The 22264-nt window shown below is 46.4% G+C and overlaps 1 protein-coding gene across 6 annotated transcripts in view; it reads right to left on the bottom strand.

Moving 5' to 3' along the window:
• Positions 1–22264, bottom strand: part of CYFIP1 (cytoplasmic FMR1 interacting protein 1) — a 414017-nt gene that overhangs the window by 269457 nt on the left and 122296 nt on the right. For all 6 annotated transcript variants that reach the window (XM_063953279.1, XM_063953277.1, XM_063953278.1 and 3 more), the window contains exons 7-10: positions 21586–21682; positions 20501–20629; positions 16095–16199; positions 6960–7051 (exon numbers count right to left, since the gene is read on the bottom strand). In XM_063953279.1, coding sequence (XP_063809349.1) covers positions 6960–7051; positions 16095–16199; positions 20501–20629; positions 21586–21682 — 423 coding nt within the window. The remainder of the gene's footprint in view (positions 1–6959; positions 7052–16094; positions 16200–20500; positions 20630–21585; positions 21683–22264) is intronic.

The raw sequence follows: 22264 nt of genomic DNA, 5'->3' as shown, positions 1-22264 counted from the left end.
TTTTTGCTTACGTCCTAGTGAGGACTAGATTACCATGGGAAAGTCCCAAAACTCCCAGAACGGGTGGGAGAGTGCCGAGACCCCTGCAAAACCGCCTGACCAAACTGAAGGTCATATTTGGCCAAGGTGTCAAACCTGTAGAACTTAACAAAGGTGTTAACACCAGACCAAGTTGCTGTAAGGCACAACTGTAATGCAGAGACGCCCCGGGCAGCCGCCCAGGAAGAACCCACCGACCTTGTGGCATGGGCCTGAACAGAACTCGGCAGCGGCAGAGCGGCTGTATAGGCTTGCTGGATAGTCAATTTGAGCCAACGAGCAATGGACTGTTTGGAGAGAGGACGACTCAATTTCTTAGCATCATAAAAGACGAAAAGCAAGTCAGACTTCCTGTGACGAGCCGTCCTTTTGATGTAAATCCTCAAAGCCTGTACAACATCCAGGGACTTTGGAGAAACTGAAGTGTAGGATAAGACTGGTACCACAATAAGTTGATTCACATGAAAGGTAGATACCACTTTCGGGAAAACCTGTGGACGAGTTCTGAGCTCCGCCCTATCCTCGTGAAACACCAAGTAAGGGCTCTTACAGGACAAGGTCCCCAATTCCGACACACGCCTGGCCGAAGCCAAGGCCAGTAACATAACAGTCTTCCACGTCAGGTATTTCAAGTTAACTCTCTGCAAGGGTTTAAACCAATCCGACTGGAGAAAGGTCAACACCACATTGAGGTCCCACGGAGCAGTGGGAGGAACAAAGGGTAGCTGAATATGCAACACCCACTTAAGACAGGTCTGTACTTCAGGAAGTACCGGCAGTTGTTTCTGAAAGAAGATGGAGAGAGCCGAGATCTGAACCTTGAATGAGCCTAATCGTAGGCCCTTATCCACTTCTGCTTGCAGGACAAGTAGAAACCAGCCCAGACGGAATTCCACAGGAGTATATTTTCGACCCTTACACCAAGAAATATACTTCTTCCAAGTATGGTGGTAATGTTTGGAGGTAACCACCTTACCGGCCTTAACCAAAGTGGAAACTACCTTGGATGGAAGACCCTTCCTGGTTAAAATTTCTGTCTCAACCTCCAGGCCATCAAACGTAGCCGCTGTAAGTCTGGATAGATGAAAGGTCCTTCTTGAAAGTGATCCTTGAGAAGCGGCAGAGGCCAGGGTTCCTCCAACGACACGGTCAGGAGGTCCGCATTCCAGGCCCACCGAGGACAATCCGGGGCAATGAGAATTGCTTGAACCCCTTCCTTTTTGAGACTTTTCAGAACTCTTGGGAGTAGAGGAATCGGAGGAAACCGGTAAACAAAGTGGTAATTCCATGGCGTCGTCAGAGCATCTAGAGCAGGGCTGGCCAAACCAGTCCTCAAGATCTACTAACAGTTCACATTTTCCAGACCACCTACCTGGTGCTCAGGTGTAGTCATTACTAATTAAGATGTGCTGCATTCATTCCTAACTGACAATTCTACAGATCTTCAGGAGGACTGGAAAACATGAACTGTTGGTAGATCTCGAGGACCGGTTTGGCCAGCCCTGATCTAGAGCAACCGCCTGCGGGTCTCTCGTTCAGGAGCAGTAACGAAGGAGCTTCTTGTTGAGACGAGAAGCCATCAGGTCTACCTGTGGATAACCCCACCGGTGAACGAGTTGTTGAAACACCTGTGGGTGGAGGCCCCATTCCCCCGGATGGAGGTCATGTCTGTTTAGGAAGTCCGCTTCCCAGTTGTCCACTCCTAAAATGTAAATGGCTGAGATGGCTCTTGCCTTAGCTTCCGCCCAGAGGAGTATTCTTGACACCTCTCGCTTTGTGGTCCTGCTCTGGTTCCTCCCTGCTGGTTGATGTACGCCACCGCCGTGGCGTTGTCCGACTGCACCTGGATGGCCTGATTTCGAAGGAGGGATAAAGCCTGTATGAGAGCGTTGTAAATCGCCCTGAGTTCCAGGATGTTGATTGGAAGAGCAGATTCCTGAAAGGACCAAGTCCCCTGGAACTGCGCCCCTTGAGTCACAGCCCCCCAACCCTGGAGGCTGGCATCTGTTGTTAACGGCATCCAGGATAGGGTGTTGAAACTCCAACCCTCCATCAGATGGGAAACTTGTAGCCACCATAGTAGGGATATCCGTGCTTTTGGTGACAGGGTTTTATGCTAATGCATGTGCAGGTGAGATCCCAACCATTTGTCCAACAAATCCAGTTCAAACGATCGCGCATGGAACCTGCCGGGCTGTGTCACCTCGTAGGAGGCCACCATCTTGCCCAGCAAGTGGATACAAAGGTGAATCGAGACCATACTAGGTTTCAGCACCATCCGGACCATAGACTAAATAGTCAAGGCCTTGTCCCTGGGAAGGTAAACTTTCTGAGACACCATATCCAGGATCATCCCCAGGAACTGAATTCTCTGAGACTGTTCCAAGTGAGATTTCTGGAAATTGAGTATCCATCAGTGATCTGTAAGCAAACCAGTAGTCAAGTCAATGCTGTGCAGAAGCTGTTCCCTGGATACCGTCTTTATCAGGAGATCATCCCAGTACGGAATTATTTGGACACCCCTCAAGTGCAGTTGTAGCATAATTTCCGCCATAACCTTTGTGAATACCCTTGGGGCTGTGGAGAAACCGAAGGGTAAGGCCTGGAACTGGTAATGCTGGTCCAGAATCACGATCCTGGGAAATGCTTGATGAGGGGGCCAAATTGGGATACGCCGGTATGCGTCCATGATATCCAGGGACAACAGAAACTCTGCCTCCTCCAGATTCGCTATCACTGCTCTTAGAGATTCCATCTTGAATTTGAACACCAGAAGATACGGGTTCAGGGAGTTGAGATTCAAGATCGGTCTTACCGAGCCGTCCGGCTTCGGAACCACAAAGAGACTCTAGTAAAAACCCTTTGTGTGCAGATGAGGCGGCACTGGGACAGTAACTCCTGTAGAAAGCAGATTTTGCACTGCCTGCTGTAAGGAAACCCTGGCTTCCTGTGAAGCTGGTAAGCCTGACCTAAAGAATCGGAGAGGAGGGATTTCCTGGAATTCCAGCTGGTATCCTTGGAATATGAGGTCCCTCACCCAAGGATCCCGGCAGGACTCTGCCCATTTGTGGGCAAAGTGTTGAAGGCGAGCACCTACCTGAAAGTCGCCTTGCTGCTGGGGCCAACCGTCACGCGGAGGGCTTTGTGGAAGAGGATCCTGAGGCCTGGTCTGCAGGTCCAGCAGCAGCTCGTTTACGGGACTAACCGCGAGATCCTCTAGCAGCATTGGAGGCACCTCTGGGCCCTGCCTCTGAATCTGGCCATCCAAAAGAACTGCAGGGATGGTCTAGGATAGGGACGCCTGGCAGGTGGTGGAGCAGACGGCAGATCTGTAGATTTACCTGCAGTTGCCTGAGATAGCCACTTGTTCCCCAAACAAGGCATCACCTGTAAAAGGAAGGTTTTCAACTCTCTTGGAATCAGCATCCGCTGACCATTGACTCAGCCACAGGGCTCTGCGAGCCAATACTGCCATAGCAGTGGTACGGCCATTAATGATACTAAGTTCCTTAACTGTCTCACTCAACATTTGCAGCATCCTGGATGTGTTGTAGTAATGTAACTCTCTCTTCTTGAGGTAGTGTGAGCAATCCTTTCAAAATTTCATCAGACCATTTTACCATGGCTCTAGAAATTCAGCCGCATGCTATGGTAGGGCATTGGGCTACACCTGCTGCAGTATAAATTGATTTTAGAGTGGTTTCAATTTTGCGATCAGCTGAGTCTTTAAGGGAAACAGCCCCAGGTACAGGTAAAACTATCTTACGCGATAGCTTGGTCACAGAGGTATCCACTGTCGGCGGGGTTTCCCAGACTTTCCTATCCTCTGTAGGGAAGGGGAATGAATTTAACACCCGTTTAGGGGTAATAAATTTCATTTCAGGATTAATCCATGCTGCCCTGGCCAAGGAATCTAATTCTTTAGAAACCGGAAAGGTTGCAGAGGACTTTGGCTTCACATTAAAATACAATTCATCTGCCTGTTCCTCCTCCTTATTAGGGATATTAAGCACCTCTCTAATGGCATAAATGAGGGCTTCAACACCCGGGGACAGGGAATCAACCTTGTCCACCTCAGCCTCTCCCACATCAAGCTCTGGTAGTTCAGAATCAGACTATAACAATTGAGGAAGAGTGCGTTTGTGAGAGACCAACAAAAAAAAGGGGGGGGGGGGGCTGAAGAGCCTGTCTGTGGCCGGCAGCAGTTACAATAAAGGTATCCATAGTTTGTTTCAGGGTTTGCCTTTCTTGCTTAGCCGTACCTAACTCTGAATCAATATTGGAATTCATAGTTTTAAATGATTCCCTCCACTCTGGTGCCTGTACATCACTACCTTGTGAAGGAATTGAGCATTGGGTACACAAAAGTGACCCCTGTTAGAAAGGTGTAAACCTAGCCTTGCATAAAGTACACAGACTTATTAGCAGACATGCTTGAGCAGAAAGTACACAGATTAGTATGAAAAAACACAGCAGTATTAGTGAGATATGCACACTAATCCAGACTACCCTGAATGGAGTGACACAGAGAGATATGGGAACCAGCACACTACACCACAGACCGAGTAGAGCCCCACTGGGTGACCTCGGAGTGTAATTGTCCACACAGCTGTAAAACCGCTGTTTAGCTTCCCACTCACTATAAGCCCCTGGAATCAGTTGTTAAGTTCGATTAATGAATCAGGAAAAGAGCAATACTTTAAATACACCAATGTTCAGGCCGCTACGACCGTTAAGCGTGTGTGCGTGTAACCCCTATCAAATGCGTACATGTTGCGTGCGCACCCCATCACGCTGTTAGCACAGAGTAGTAGCTACACGTGTGGCGGAATACACTCTATAACCCCTAACAGGAAAGGAATGCGACACAAATTGTGTATGCAATGTTGAGGTCCAACCCATCAACAACTTATTTACTCAAAAGAGGGTACAACAAGAAATACAATCACACAAGAGAAAAGGCTACAATCAATGGATACATACGTTTGTTCGCCTGCGCCACCCGGTCCCCAGTCAATCTGGATAGATGACCTTCAGAGAATGTGTCTGACCGGCCAGGAGGCTTGGCTTTTATACATTAGTCCAAATCATGAAACAATGGTAACTGTAATCTCTTCATCTATAGGTCAAAGGGCTGGTCATTTACAGTACAGGAGGGGTCATAGGTCGGTTTGATTAGGTGGGCGATGTCTGGTCCAGGTGCACTTGCAGATGTTCTCCTCTGGGTTCCCGCCGAATATCAAGAGTACAGTAAATTCAGTTAATATTAATATTCAGTTCCTGCGCATATGCGCAGGAGCGTGCTACTTTCTGCAAACTGCAATCAGAGTATTGCCCTTGAAATACTGTACAACTGGATACCAAATACAACCTCCTAACCTAATTCTGTCCCCTCATATCCTGTAAAGTTGAATCCCTCTGTTGTTATACCTTTAAAGCAAATGTAACTCGCTGGGGTGGTGCATGTGGGCTATGTGTAAATTATGTACTATGTGGATAAAATATGAGATATGTCTTTGTGGCTTTTCCATGCGAATGCGTATGCTACCGTATTTACTCATACCACGCGCTAATACGCAGGTCCGCGTGAGCGAATATACGTAACTTGCGAGTATGCGCACGCACGGCAGAACAAGCACCCGCATGGAGGCCATCTGTGTGGTGTTTGTACGTGATGCGTGTGGCTATAATATTTTCGACTTCGACACAGTTTACAATGGTGATTCAGTGGGTCCTGGAGGAGCAGTCTCTGCGTGCAGTCTGTGCAGCAGCAGCACCAGGAAATGGCGCTGTTTGGCTTCTGGTCCAGCTCTCCGGGAGGCCCCGCTCCCACAATGGCGCACGGTCCATGCATTATTTTTATACTGGCTCTCCTCATAATGTGTGTAAAACGAGAGCATATAGCCCCTGTTTACTTGTTGCCAGTCTGGGTAGTCAGTGTGCACCACGGCCCGAAACCAGGTGAACACTGTCCCTCATGCCGCCATCATGCACCAGGGACCCGCTAACCAGGTCCCCGGTGTAACACTCACCGCACCACATCTGTCTTTAGCATCTGTTAAGGGGTAGCAGCATCTGTTAAGGGGTAGCGGCATGCTGCCGGCGTGGGCTCACCCTCTGGGAGTGTGAGAACAGCACCTCAGGAGCTCAGTGTCCTGTCAGCTGGGATGACGAACCATTAACTCTAAGGAAGTTGGTTCGGTCCCCCCCTTAAGTCCCACAATGCAAGCAGACTGGTTGCCAACCAGTGTGCCGGAAAATAATAAACTAAAATACATTTCTGAAGAAAACTCCCTGGAGAGCAAATGGAATGCACCCGGCTCCTTGGGCACATTTTCTAAACTGAATCTGCTAGGAGAGGCATAGAGGGGAGGAGCCAGCACATACTATTAGTTTCTTAAAGTACCAGGGTCCAGTGGACCCTATCTATACCCATGGTAATCTAGTATTCCCCAGTATCCACTAGGAAATAAGAGAAATAATCATACAATATGATTATTATTCTAGTAAACCGTTTACTAGAATTAGTTTACACATAAATGTAACATTAAGCCTACTCATGAAGACCGTAAGTAGTGTGTACAGTTGTAAAGATGCATATAATATATTGTTGGCAAAACATAAAAACACTGAAAAGTGGAGAAGTGAACTAGTGGAGAAGTTGCCCATGGAAACCAATCAGTTGCTCTGTGTAATTTGATAGTATGCAAATTACAAATGTTACTTCAATGCTGATTGGTTGCCATGGGCAACGTCTCCACTGGCTCACTTCTCCACTCTTATCACTGCTTCATACATTTACCACACGGTCCTTTAATAAACCAGTGAATGCGATAAACAGTGGTGAGATCAATGAAGAAGTTTACTTCCATCTCACAAATCCGCCAATGTGTCTGCAGTATAAAAACAAGGGTGCTTACCTGGACTTATTCTCCTCATAATGTGCGCTCGTTTTAATGTATCGTGCAAGTTCTATTTGCATGTCACCAAACAATGGTACCACCTGCAGTTGCTGTGCTCATCAGGGGGATGAAAAACAAACAGTTGGACATGATCATTGAGAAATCACTACGTGATTACACCACAATTATACCAATTACAATAAGTATGCAAATCCCTGCTGGAGAGATTGGCACACCAATCATTGCTAACTCTTCAAGGACACAGTGGAGAGTAGAACTTCTAGTTCAAATCCTATGTAATGAAGTATGTGCTGTTCTGTTAGTGTACTCTTATACAGCACAGTGGCTCAATATAATATCTGGTTATCTAGGTTAATTAGCTAAGGAAAGATAACTATAGTGATTTACAAACCTCAAGATCCACAGAAGGTTCTGAGCACCACGGTACAGAAAATGAGGTAAGTTTAGAAAAACTGGGTAGGGAAGGACTAAGGTTACCTAGGTCCAATATACATATATAGATAAAAAAGGGGTCGATTCAATTCGGCAACTTATGAATAGCGCCGGGAATTAGCTCCCGACGCTATTCAATTCAGCTGCTAGTTACCCGCAATTGTCGGAAATTCTTCTCTCATCCCCCGGGGGATGAGGGAAGAAACCCGACAAAAGTGCTGCCTCGCGGCCGGCGCGAGGCTGATTCTGTCAGGGAATCAGCCTCGCGCCGGGGAGTTAAGTAGGAGAATGCCCGTTCTCCCGACAATTCAACCTGTTTAGTCGGCGAGAACAAGCCATCGCCGACTTAACTGGAGCTGAATTGAATAGCGGCGGGAGCTAATTCCCGGCGCTATTCATAAGTTGCCGAATTGAATCGACCCCTAAGATTTAAACCTACCGGTAAATCTTTTTCTCGTAGTCCGTAGAGGATGCTGGGACTCCGTAAGTACCATGGGGATAGACGGGCTCCGCAGGAGACATGGGCACTTTAAGAAAGACTTTGGATTTGGGTGTGCACTGGCTCCTCCCTCTATGCCCCTCCCCCAGACCTCAGTTAGAGAATCTGTGCCCAGAGGAGACGGACAGTACGAGGAAAGGATTTTTGTTAATCTAAGGGCAAGATTCATACCAGTCACACCATATAACCTGTGATATACTATCTAGTTAACAGTATGAAACAACAACATATCATCGGTCCAAAACCAACGAAACTATAACATAACCTTTATGAAAGCAATAACTATATACAAGTCTTGCAGAAGTAGTCCGCACTTGGGACGGGCGCCCAGCATCCTCTACAGACTACGAGAAAAAGATTTACCGGTAGGTTTAAAATCTTATTTTCTCTAACGTCCTAGAGGATGCTGGGACTCCGTAAGGACCATGGGGATTATAGCAAAGCTCCCAAACGGGCGGGAGAGTGCGGATGACTCTGCAGCACCGATTGAGCAAACAGGAGGTCCTCCTCAGCCAGGGTATCGAACTTATAGAACTTTGCAAAGGTGTTTGACCCCGACCAAGTAGCAGCTCGGCACAGCTGTAGTGCCGAGACCCCTCGGGCAGCCGCCCAAGACGAGCCCACCTTCCTAGTGGAATGGGCCTTAACTGATTTTGGTAACGACAATCCTGCCGTAGAATGCGCCTGCTGAATCGTGTTACAGGTCCAGCAAGCAATAGTCTGCTTTGAAGCAGGGCCGCCAGCCTTATTGGCTGCATACAGGACAAACAGTGCTTCTGTTTTTCTGATCCTAGCCGTTCTGGCCACGTAAATCTTCAAAGCCCTGACCACATCAAGGGACTCGGAATCCTCCAAGTCACGTGTAGCCACAGGCACGACAATAGGTTGGTTCATATGAAAGGATGAGACCACCTTAGGTAGGGATTGAGGACGGGTCCGCAATTCCGCTCTATCCATGTGGTAAACCAGATAGGGGCTTTTATGTGATAAAGCCGCTAATTCCGACACTCGCCTAGCCGAAGCCAAGGCTAACAACATGACCACCTTCCAAGTGAGATATTTCAACTCCACTGTTTTAAGTGGCTCAAACCAATGTGACTTAAGAAAACTTAACACCACGTTAAGGTCACACGTTAAGGTCACGTTAAGGTCACAAGGCGCCACCGGAGGTATAAAAGGAGGCTGAATATGCAGCACTCCCTTCACAAAAGTCTGTACTTCAGGCAGAGAGGCCAATTCCTTTTGAAAGAAAATGGATAAGGCCGAAATCTGAACTTTAATGGAGCCTAATTTTAGGCCCAAATTCACTCCAGTTTGTAGGAAGTGAAGAAAACGGCCTAGATGGAATTCTTCCGTAGGAGCATTCCTGGCCTCACACCAAGAAACATATTTTCTCCATATTCGGTGATAATGTTTAGATGTCACGTCCTTCCTAGCCTTTATTAGCGTAGGAATGACCTCATCTGGAATACCTTTTTCCGCTAGGATCCGGCGTTCAACTGCCATGCCGTCAAACGCAGCCGCGGTAGGTCTTGGAACAGACAGGGACCCTGTTGCAACAGGTCCTGTCTTAGAGGAAGAGGCCACGGATCTTCTGTGAGCATTTCCTGCAGATCCGGATACCAGGTCCTTCGTGGCCAATCCGGAACAATGAGTATTGTTCTCACTCCTCTTTTTCTTATTATTCTCAACACCTTGGGTATGAGAGGAAGAGGAGGAAATACATAGACCGACTGGAACACCCACGGTGTCACTAGGGCGTCCACAGCTACCGCCTGAGGGTCTCTTGACCTGGCGCAATACCTTTGTAGCTTTTTGTTGAGACGGGACGCCATCATGTCTATTTGGGGCAGTCCCCACCGACTTGCAATCTGTGCGAAGACTTCCTGATGAAGTCCCCACTCTCCCGGATGCAGGTCGTGTCTGCTGAGGAAGTCTGCTTCCCAGTTGTCCACTCCCGGAATGAACACTGCTGACAGTGCGCTTACATGATTCTCCGCCCAGCGAAGAATTCTGGTGGCTTCCGCCATCGCCACTCTGCTCCTTGTGCCGCCTTGGCGGTTTACATGAGCTACTGCGGTGACGTTGTCTGACTGGATCAGAACTGGTCGGTCGCGAAGTAAGGTCTCCGCTTGACGTAGGGCGTTGTATATGGCCCTTAGTTCCAGGATGTTGATGTGAAGACAAGTCTCTTGACTTCACCAAAGGCCTTGGAAATTTCTTCCCTGTGTGACTGCTCCCCAACCTCGGAGGCTCGCGTCCGTGGTCACCAGGATCCAATCCTGAATGCCGAACCTGCGGCCCTCTAGAAGGTGAGCACTCTGCAGCCACCACAGGAGAGATACCCTGGCCCTGGGGGACAGGGTGATCCGCCGATGCATGTGCAGATGTGACCCGGACCATTTGTCCAATAGGTCCCATTGGAAAGTCCTTGCATGGAACCTGCTGAAAGGAATGGCTTCGTATGTCGCCACCATTTTTCCCAGGACTTGAGTGCAATGATGTACTGACACTTGTTTCGGCTTCAACAGGTTCTTGACTAGAGTCATGAGTTCCTGCGCTTTTTCTATCGGAAGAAAAACCCTTTTCTGGTCTGTGTCCAGAATCATGCCCAAGAAGGGCAGGCGAGTCGTAGGATTCAGCTGCGACTTTGGAATATTGAGAATCCAGCCGTGTCGCTGTAACACCTTCAGTGAAAGGGATACGCTGTTCTGCAACTTCTCCCTTGATCTCGCTTTTATGAGGAGATCGTCCAAGTACGGGATAATTGCGACACCCTGCTTGCGCTGGAGCACCATTATTTCCGTCATTACCTTGGTGAAAATTCTCGGGGCCGTGGAAAGCCCAAACGGCAACGTCTGAAATTGGTAATGACAATCCTGTACCGCAAATCTCAGGTACGCCTGATGAGGAGGATATATGGGAACATGCAGGTATGCATCCTTTATGTCCAGAGATACCATAAAATCCCCCCCTTCCAGGCTGGCGATGACCGCTCTGAGCGATTCCATCTTGAACTTGAACCGTTTTAAGTAAAGGTTCAGGTTAAATTAAAAATGGGTCTGACCGAACCGTCCGGTTTCGGGACCACAAACAGAGTTGAGTAGTACCCCATCCCTCTCTGAAGCAGGGGAACCTCGGCCACCACTTGTTGAAGACACAATTTGTGTATCGCATGTAACACTATCTCCCTTTCTAGGGGAGAAGTTGGTAGCGCCGATTTGAAAAACCGGCGAGGAGGCACCTCTTCGAATTCCAGCTTATATCCCTGGGAAACAATTTCTATTGCCCAGGGATCCACCTGTGAGTGAACCCAGATGTGGCTGAAAAGTCGAAGACGTGCCCCCACTGGAGCGGACTCTCTCAGGGGAGCCCCAGCGTCATGCGGTGGATTTTGCAGAGGCCGGGGAGGACTTCTGTTCCTGGGAACTAGCTGTGTTGTGCAGCTTTTTTCCTCTGCCCTTACCCCTGGCAAGAAAGGACGATCCACGTACTCTTTTGCTTTTATTTGAACGAAAGGACTGCATTTGATAATGAGGCGCTTTCTTAAATTGTGAGGGAATAAGGCAAAAAATTTGATTTACCTGCCGTAGCTGTGGAGTCGAGGTCCGAGAGGCCCTCTCCAAACAATTCCTCACCCTTGTAAAGCAAAAACTCCATATGCCTCTATGAGTCGGCATCACCCGTCCACTGTCGAGTCCATAAGACTCGCCTAGCAGAAATAGACATAACGTTTATTCTGGAACCCAGTAAACTAATGTCTCTCTGAGCATCCCTCATATATAAGACAGCATCTTTTATATGCCCTAGGGTCATTAAAATGGTATCCTTATCAAGGGTCTCAATATCCGCTGATAAGGAATCTGTCCATGCTGCTACAGCACTACAAACCCAGGCCGACGCAATTGCCGGTCTGAGTAACGTACCAGAATGTGTGTAAATGGACTTCAAGTCCAAGGACTGCAGTCAGCAGGATCCTTGATGGTAGCCGTATCTTGGGATGGGAGCGCTATCTTTTTTGATAAGCGTGTCAAAGCTTTGTCTACCCTAGGGGAGGATTCCCACCGTATTCTGTCCTGTGATGGGAAAGGATACGCTATTAGAATCCTTTTGGGAATCTGCAGTTTTTTGTCTGGAGTTTCCCACGCTTTTTCGCATAATTCGTTCAGCTCATGTGAGGAGGGAAAGGTGACCTCTGGTTTCTTTCCCTTATACATGTGTACCCTCGTGTCAGGGACAGGGGGTTCCTCAGTGATATGCAAAACATCTTTAATTGCGATAATCATATATCGAATACATTTAGCCACCCTTGGCTGCAATTTTGCATCATCGTAGTCGACACTGGAGTCTGAATCCGTGTCGGTATCTGTGTCAACTATTAGGGATAGTGGGCGTTTCTGAGACCTCGAAGGTCCTGGCGACATTGGGACAGACATGGGTTGACTCCCTGACTGTACCCTAGCTTCAGCTTTGTCTAATCTTTTGTGCAATAAATTAACATTAGCACTTAAAACATTCCACATATCCATCCAGTCAGGTGTCGGCGCTGCCGACGGAGACCTAACATTCATACACTCCCCCTCCTCCTTAGGTGAGCCTTCAACCTCAGACATGTCGACACACGCGTACCGACACACCACACACACACAGGGAAGCTCTTTTCTGAAGACAGTTTCCCCACCAGGCCCTTTGGAGAGACAGAGAGAGAGAGTATGCCAGCACACACCCCAGCGCTATATGACCCAGGAAAAAACACCGAATGTTTACCCAGTAGCGCTTTTGTAGCATGTATATGCGCCAATTATGTGCCCCCCCCCCCCCCCCCTTCCCTCTACTTTAAAACCCTCTTTCACCGTGTGTCAAGCAGGGGGGAGTCCGGGGAGCTTCCTCTCAGCGATGCTGTGGAGAAAAATGGCGCTGGTGAGTGCTGAGGGAGAAGCCCCGCCCCCTCGGCGGCGGGCTTCTGTCCCGCTCAAATTTCTTAACAACATGGCGGGGGCTCTTTTTATACATGTACAGTGCCCAGCTGTACATGTATATATGTGTATTTGCCACAGGAGGTTTTAAATTGCAGCCCAGGGCGCCCCCCCCTGCGCCCTGCACCCTTACAGTGACCGATGTGTGTGAGGTGAATGGGAGCAATGACGCACAGCTTCACTGCTGTGCGTTACCTCTATGAAGATCAAGGTGTCTTCTGCCGCCTCTGAAGTCTTTTCCTCACATACTTACCCGACTTCTATCTTCCGGTTCTGTGAGGAGGACGGCGGCGGCGCGGCTCTGGGACGGACGCTAGGGTGAGACCTGCGTACCGATCCCTCTGGAGTTAATGGTGTCCAGTAGCCTAAGAAACAGAGTCCTGAAACTCAGAGAAGTGGGTCTGTTTCTCTCTCCTCAGTCCTCGATGCAGGGAGCCTGTTGCCAGCAGGCTCCCTGAAAATAAAAAACCTAACTAAAATACTTTCTTTTACAGGAAACTCAGGAGAGCTCCCTGAAAGCACCCAGTCTGCACTGGGCACAGTATCAAACTGAGGTCTGGAGGAGGGGCATAGAGGGAGGAGCCAGTGCACACACAGATCAAAAGTCTTTCTTAAAGTGCCCATGTCTCCTGCGGAGCCCGTCTATCCCCATGGTCCTTACGGAGTCCCAGCATCCTCTAGGACATTAGAGAAAAAATAAATACAGATAGATGGTATACAGTCAGTTTGTCAACATTTAGAATGTCAATATTGAACATGTGGAGACCCTATTTTTAGTGTTCACTCTAGGCTGTTTTAGCAGGGCGCCGCGCCCTGCCCGATTTTTAAAAGGCAAAATCCGCCCTGTCCCTTTTGCGGCGCCCTGCTAGAACAGCCGCCCGCTTCCTGCCCTCCCAGCGTGTAAAGATGCCGTGCGCATGCGCGCGGCATCCATTCACCCATTGGGAGAGAGCTGGGGGCAGCCCAGCACAGACGGTGGTGCTGGGCACGCCCCCAACAGTGACGTCGACGGCCACAGACAGGGCAGCGTCTGTGGGCCGCACCACCCACTAAAATGACAGATGTGTGGCCACGCTCCCTAATTTGCATGACCGCGCCCCCGTTTCGGGCGCGCGCCAATGTGCCCCCGGACTCCGGCGCCCTGCCCCTTCATGATCCTTGAAGGAACACTACATTTTAGGGTTAGATTACGTTAAGATTGAACGGGAAATCTCATGAACGTCAACATATAGAACATGTCGACATTATGCGGTCGACATTCCGAATGCTGACGAAATATACTACATCTAGATATGTTATTCACAATTAAAAATAAATCTGCTGTATGTCTATAGAGGTCATTAAAAATATATTTCAAACGGGCTTTGAAGACCTACTTGTTCACCAAACCTAGGCAAATCTCATCCTAATCCTCTGTTCCATGCTCTCAGTCTACCCCATCTGTGTCACCTGTCTTTCCTTCCCCTTTAGAATGTAAGCTCTCATGAGTAAGGCCCTCTTCCCTCATGTGTTTATCCTTTTCTAACTTTAATAATCTTCAACGACACCAAACGCCACAGTTTTATGCCACCATGATACTTATTGTAGTGTCACCTGCTGATGTAGCTATGTTTATTTACACTGTATTTGTCTTATATTGTCTTTAACTGTAAGTCAATGGTTTACGGTTTTGATTTATTTATGTACTCAGATATATATATACACACACACATTTATATATATATATATATATATATATATATATATATATATATATATATATATATATATATATATATATATATATATATATATCCTTGTAAGCGAGATCCTTTCATATTATGCAGACATGGATTTACAACCATTACTCCCAAAATCAACACCGAATCTCAAAAACATGTCCGTGTGTAATATACTCTCTAAGAAATTGGTTGGTACCCTATTTTTTAGTGACTAAAGATGTGAAGTCATTATACGCACTTAGTTTTTATTGCCAGCAGCTTTTAACCCATAATATATTTGGAACCTCTTCTGATTAAAAGGGATATAGGGTAGAAAAGCATTGCAGGGACCTTCCATTCCTCCTTGAAAATGTAGTAAGGGATCAGGGAAGAATGGTGGTCATTACGAGTTGATCGCTCGCTAGCAGTTTTTAGTAGCCGTGCAAACGTTATGCCGCCGCCCACTGGGATTGTATTTTAGTTTAGCAGAAGTGCGAACGAATGGATCGCAGAGCGGCTACAAAGTTTTTTGTGCAGTTTCAGAGTAGCTCAAAACCTACTCAGCGCTTGCGATCACTTCAGACTGTTCAGTTCCTGTTTTTACGCCACAAACCCGCCCAGCATTCGCCCAGCCACACCTGCGTTTTCCCTGGCACGCCTGCGTTTTTCCGAACACTCCCTGAAAACGGTCAGTTGACACCCAGAAACGCCCACTTCATGTTAATCACACTGCGGCCACCAGTGCGACTGAAATGCTTTGCTAGACCCTGTGCAAAACTGCATCGCTCGTTGTGCTTGTACGACGCGCATGCGCAGAACAGCCGTTTTTTTGCCTGATTGCTGCGCTGCGAACAACTGCAGCTAGCGATCAACTCGGAATGACCACTAATGTCCGCTTACTTGCTTTCTTGTGAAAGAGAGCCATCAATTTCCTCCATATTTTCAACCTTCAGAACATGCAGCCTGAAGTAAACACTTAAAAGCAGGTGAGGTTCATATCAACCAAATTGTAGCACAAATTTACGACCCTAGCACCAGATATTCTGGGCAATGCAGTAAATGACAACGCCACACTTTAAAATCCAAAGTGTCAGGGAAAGAACATCTGCGTTTCAGTGGCACACAGCTGGCTCATCCCCTAAACAAGAGACATTGAAAATGAAGGGTGATGGGAGCCTAGTGCTGCGGAGGTGTTTCAAATGTTTAGTACCCTTGTCTCCTAGAGGACAGGACTTCTCTACATGTCTACCCTTCTGATACTAAAGAACAAAACAGGTTTCATATTTTCTGTACGAAAAGGCACAGTTGTGCACTAAATCTACCTTCAGAAAACTTCTCTTTCCAAGTAAAACTAGATGCACTTGCACAAAAAAGCACTTTTGTTGCGATTTTGTGGTTTGTAATTCACTTAAGTTTGTTCTAGAAGCGTAAAAACAAAGCTTGGACCTCCTGGTTTACACAAGACTGCATTTAGTTAGCAAAATCTAAAAGAACATAAGAGATCTGTCATACTTTCTAGCTATACCTTAAAGAACTTGTCTATTTTAGTGAGGTTTATTCTCTTCTTTGCATCCAGTTTGTAGATGTTGCTCAGACTTCCATCCATAAGGTACAAGCCAAATCCCATTACCTTAATAACAAAAACATGAAATTATTCAATGTATAATGTGAATTATGGTAGAAATAGATACGCGTTGAAAAATGCATACAAATCATATGCTAGCAAAATCAAAATGAAAATACAAGCATCTCTTTTATAATGTCATCCTTTCTGTAAATATTGCACTCGGTGTGATACTCCCAAAATAGCTTCTCACCAACTGCTTCACCTTTCTTCTGGTCTCTTATCTCAGATAGTTCTTTTGACAATATAGCAAATAGTTGTTACATTTGGAAGTAAGGTGTTTGATGGGGTTGGGTATAGTTTACTGGCACTGGGGATCTCGGTGGTCAGCACACAGACAGTGGGATCCTGGCAGCAGAATGCAGGCAGGGGTGTGGTGGCTTGGGGGGCAGCGCAGCGAAGGTTCTATTCCCCCTCTATGGTTGTCGTGGGATAGAAATAGTCCCTGCTAGTCTGCATGCCGACTGTCGTGATTTAGAGGGGGGTCACATAACTACATCCCGTTTGATGCAGTGTTTCTGCAGCACCACTAATCTCTAGATTAACTACCACATCTTTCCTCCAAGCCTAATAAATTGGCCTGAACTCTTAGTTATTTATCTTCTCTATATGGGCACGACTATGACCTCTAGCCCCCAAGTGCTCTGTCTTGGAGTAATCCTTGACTCCTCCCTCTCCTTCAAACCACACATTCAGCACCTCTCACAAACCTGCCATTTTAATCTCAAAAATATTTCAAGGATCAGACCCTTTCTCACCCAGGATGCCACTAAGACCATTATACACTCACTGGGTCATCTCCAGACTGGACTACTGTTCTCTCCTCCTAACTGGCATACCTGACAAATACCTCTCTCCACTCCAATCTATCCTCAATGCTGCTGTCCGGCTCATCTTCCTCATCAAATGCACTACATCCACCTCCCCACTCCTACAAAGCCCTTCACTGGCTCCCATTCCCTTCCAGAATCCAATTCAAACTGCTCACACTCACAAAGCCCTCAATCACTCCTCTTCCATTTAAATCTCTGAGCTTATCTCCATTTACTCTCCCATCCATTCTCTTCTCTCCGCTAATGCACGCCGCCTTTCCTGCTTACTGATTACTTCCTCCCACTCCTACCTTCAAAATTTCTCAGGTGCTGCTCCATTTCTCTGGAATTCTCTACCTCTCCCCTCAGACTCTCCACCTCTCTACAAAACTTCAAACGGGCTCTGAAGACCCACTTCTTCACCAAACCCAGCCTAATCTCATCCTAACCCTGTTCCTCGCTCACTGTCTATCCCATCTGTGTGACCCCTGTTTGTCTGTCCCTCCCCTTTAGAATGTAAGCTCTCACGAGCGGGGCCCTTAAAACCTCATGTGCTTATCCTTTTCTTACTTAAACGATCTTCAACGGCATTTGGTTCTCTGACAACCTGATAACCTTATGTCAGTGTCGTCTGCTGATGTAGCCTTGTTTATTTATCCTGTACTTGTCCTATATTGTCTTCAACTGTAAGTCACTATCTTCCTGTTTGGATTATTAAGTTTATGTACTCTGTAATTAGGCGCGGCTGGTCCCTTGTGGCGCCAAATAATAATAATAATAATAATAATAATAATAATAATAATAATAATAATAAGTGACCAAAATGGATGGATACTTGAGGTTAAGGAACCACCAACGGCGCAATTGGTGTGGTTCACAGATAACTGCACACATTGCCCAGTCCCAGTAAATGGCCAGCTAGATTTTTATGCTAGGGAAATGCAACACAAATAAAGATTTCTCTTCAATTTTCACAAACTGGTGCTCAAATTGCTGCATGCATTTTTCGCTGTTCCAACAGTTTCAAGAACACAAGATTCCCAGAACCATTACAACTACTATGGGGTATATTCAATTCAAACCAGATTCGATGGATCCGACAGAACCTATTCAATGCGGCCAAATCAGACAGGATTTGGCCGTACCCGACATCTCAATCAGACTTTTTAAAAAAGTCGGATTGAGATGAGGGTGCTGAGGGAGAGCAGCGTGGAGACGGCGGTGAGAAGCGGGGAGACTGTGGTGAGCAGCGGCTACAGCAATATAGCCGCAGCGTCGACCCGGCTCCAGCAAGCGGGACCTCGCTTGCTGGAGCCGGGTGGACGCTGCCATGAGCGGCGGCTGTGACATATCCTCCTGCATATGCTGTGCTGTAGCCGCTGCTCTCCCCGGCCCCCCCCCCCCTCGTCTCCCCAAAGCTCTGCCGTCCCCTCCTCTCAGCTGCCTTAATGTCCCTCATCTGAATCAGACTTTTATTAAAGTCGGATTGAGATGGTCGGAAAGGGGGCCAAAACCTGTCGGATTTGGCCCCGTTTCCGACAGAAGCACGCGATCGGCAGCTATTCCACCGATCCACGTGCTTTCCGACAAGTTGAATTCCCCAACTTGTAAGATAATTTGAGGGTGTATTGAATAGGTCGGAAACCCCTTCCGACCTAAAAAAAAGTCGAAAACTGCCGTCTTTCCGAAAGACGGCAGCTTTCGCCTTCAATTGAATATACCCCTATACAGCAAATACTTTCACAACTTATATTTACTGGACATAATAAAAGGGGTCAGTCCTATTAGGTGTGAGTTGCAGAATGCGAGTTGATGTCTTCTCTGCAAATTCACATTTTGCAATCAAATTAAAAACTCGCATTGAACAAGGCAGAGTAAACTTGCATGTTTCCGTTTGCACCTGACTGAGGGTAACAGATGGTAGGAAAAACCTTATTTTCAGGTTCAATTGTCAGGACACTGTGCAGAACCCCCTAATGACTTAGTAGGCAATTGGAAGTTTCCAATTAGCTTATTAGGCCAATAACTACATGTCATTTTTTGGGGATTAAAAATCAAGGGCTTGATTACATTTAGCGCGGACTGAACAGGAACAGGCGTTAGCTCCCGGTGCTATTCAATTCAGCGTGTTGTCATGTCAAAAAATGTCCGTACTCGCAAACTAAACAGGGCGTTTAGGCACGTGAACGGGCATTCTCCATCTAAAGTGCCCGCTGTGATGCGGTTTTGTCCACGCGGCAGCACAAAACAGCATCACAGATTAAAGGTTTGTCGGATTTCTACTCGCACCCCTGGGGGGGTGAGAGATGAAATCCTCTAGTCAGGGTTGACAGCACGCTAAACTGAATAGCTCCGGGAGCTCCCTCCTGGCTCTATTCAATCCGCACTGAATTGAATCGAGCCCATAGTCTTCAAATTACCCCAAATCAGCTTTTTCATTGCTTTATGCACCTTAAATTTAATTGGAGTATTTTTTTTTTAATAATTGCTTTTTATATTTTGTCACTTTTTTTAGTCACCTCAAAGTACCACAAAAAAAAAAAAAAAAAAAAACTTTTCTTTCAGCCATTTGACATCTTTTAAAAGTATCTGGAGTTTTACTTTTCCCACTAACATCCTCAAATATGATTCTACTAACAAAATTGTCACTTTTTTGGAGACAAGAAAGGTCACCCCATTTTTTCATGCACTTCTCTCACTTCGCATATGGCTGACAATCCGCAAACAACCGCTGCGAGTACTGAGAATAGGCAGTTATAACTGGATTGGAGAATTCTCAGGAGTGTGCATTCATGCAAATGTCTGCGAGTTTCATGAAACAATTCGCACCCATTTGGATTAACCCCTAAGAAAGAAGACCTTACTATATTTCGTAAGTACTACTCTACAATATATTATACTATGGATCTACCCAGAAAGCACTCAAAGAACTGTACACATTTTCATTGTCCTAAGGTAGGTCACAAAAATATAACATCAAGTTGGACTTTTCATTTTTATCTCGGTTATATGATGACAAAATTACCCTTGGTATTAGGCTCTCTTTCAATAAAGAGAATATAATAGATAGATAGATAGATAGATAGATAGATAGATAGATAAAATCGGACCGACTGAGGTAGTACACTATGTAACCGTTTTGCACTCTCATTTGCCAAGCTTGGTAATCACATACACAGCCAAAGTTTCGAGGTGGAGTAGTTCCCGATTACTCAGAATCCCCCAGGAAGCAGCAGTCCCATAATGACTTAACACGTTCCATCCTTATGACAGAGCATCTCACACTATGCTTTAAACCCACATAACAGCTTCAATTTTCAGGAGATATCAATATGAACTTGGCAAAATAATAATCTTCAATCCTAGCAGAAACACATTAAACAGCACAATCCAATTTTACACCTGCTGGGTGAGCGGTGTTATTCCATAATACAGATGAAATCAATCTGCCATTACATGCTCACAATAGAAAATACAATCTGTTAGCGTCCTTACTTTTAGTAGCATGTGTTTCTCCCCAGGTGTCAGGTACATTTTGTTGTCATAGTAGTCCACACATAAGTTCACTATGTCTGCGAGAAGCTCTTCATAGCCAGGAATGACTTCTAGCTGCTGCTGTAATGACTGCAAAACAATGTGACCGCTAATTAGCCTGTAATGGTCTGGAATACAGCGCTCCCTTCACTTGCCACCACGTAAAGTCTCACAAACAATCATCAAAAATTACCTGTACTTCTTAAAATAGGTTTTCCTATAAACACCCCTATTTCACACAGACTCTACCAGGGCCGACCTGGATAGTCTGCAGTGTGAAAGTATGACCAGTTATCCAACCCAGCTCACGCTAAAAGTAGCAGAGAGCCGGATCACCGGCGCTTAGAGATGATGGTATCTCCAAACAAAAAGCGGGTTCAGCCTGTACTGTGCACACGGTTTCCAGCAGCTGTGGCACGGCTTAAAACAGTCTTCAACAAACCACGTTGGATCCGGGTTTTTAGCCTGTAAGAGGCATATTATTAATGCCTCTTGCTATATAAAGACAGGACATAAAAGTGCTTTAAACTTCCTGTATAAAGTGGATGTATAATAACCCCATCTATAGAGAACCAGTGGAGTAGTACAATCTGGAACAACCTGTGGCTCACCAGCTGTTTGAGGGAAGGGAAGGTGGTGGTCTGGGGGTATTGGGGTGACAAGTTTCAGAATCTCCTGTTAGAAAAAAACCCTGAAAGAATGCATGTGTGCTAGCAAATCACTCTAAATTACCCAAACATTACACTGGAATAACCGCTACTATTTCAATTTGACGCCAATGAGAAATTTACAAATGGATTAGTAAAAATGTACCATATAATTACTCACTGTAGTGACAAACAACTATAAATAGCTATAATTTGATTTTGCTTGATTTTTAAACTTCAGCATCCTGGCTTGTGTTCAGTAAGACAGTACCAGTAGCTTACAGACTAGTATGTGGGTCAGTAATGAAAATGCTCAGAGATGTTGCTTACTGAAGGATGTAAACCAACAATACATCACATAAAACAAAGTGGGAATAGCAGTAAGTGTGTTCCACGTACCTGAGTTATCTTATTGTGATTGGCGAGAAACATGGAAAGGTTCTGAGACTCCTGAATAGACTGGGGGTCTGCCATTTTTCGCAAGAACTGTGCTGCCCTTCAGAATGAATAAAAATGTAGAGATGTTAGATCAACTGGAGCTGCTGCAGATATGTAAGAAAACACAATGAGCTTAATTAAATGACTTGGTGAATATGAAACAAGAGTGCTATAATCAGACAGTGATAAGCAAATTCAGGCTTATTATTGTAGCCTAATCTAAACAAAATAAATCCGTTATGGGTACATAATTTATACCATTTTCAGACTGCCACCTATGAACACAGATTATTGGCACATGAGAGCGCATAACCCGTGTTCAGGTGCAGTCTGAAAGGTGCAAAGGTTGAAATACCAGGTTGAGTAACCCGGTATTTCAACCCTGGTCGTGAGCAGGGTTGAACATGTGTTCAACCCGGCTCACTGTGTGGTGTGAACGTGAGCCGGGTCGATGCGACCCGTTTCCCGTTCACTCTCTGTGTACGGGCGGCACTTGGAGATCATGTGATCTAAAAGCGCCTCCACTGCCGTGTCACCAACCCGGCAATATGGCGGGCTGCAGTCAGCCGTAGCAGGGCGCACACTGGAAGCTCCCATGTCAAGATCCCGTGTGCGACCCGCCTCAGGAGGTCTAAAGGGG

Source organism: Pseudophryne corroboree, chromosome 2, assembly GCF_028390025.1.
Source record: "Pseudophryne corroboree isolate aPseCor3 chromosome 2, aPseCor3.hap2, whole genome shotgun sequence".
Taxonomy (NCBI): domain Eukaryota; kingdom Metazoa; phylum Chordata; class Amphibia; order Anura; family Myobatrachidae; genus Pseudophryne; species Pseudophryne corroboree.
Note: the sequence above shows the minus strand (reverse complement) of the source record. Positions and strands in the feature narration are given on the sequence as shown.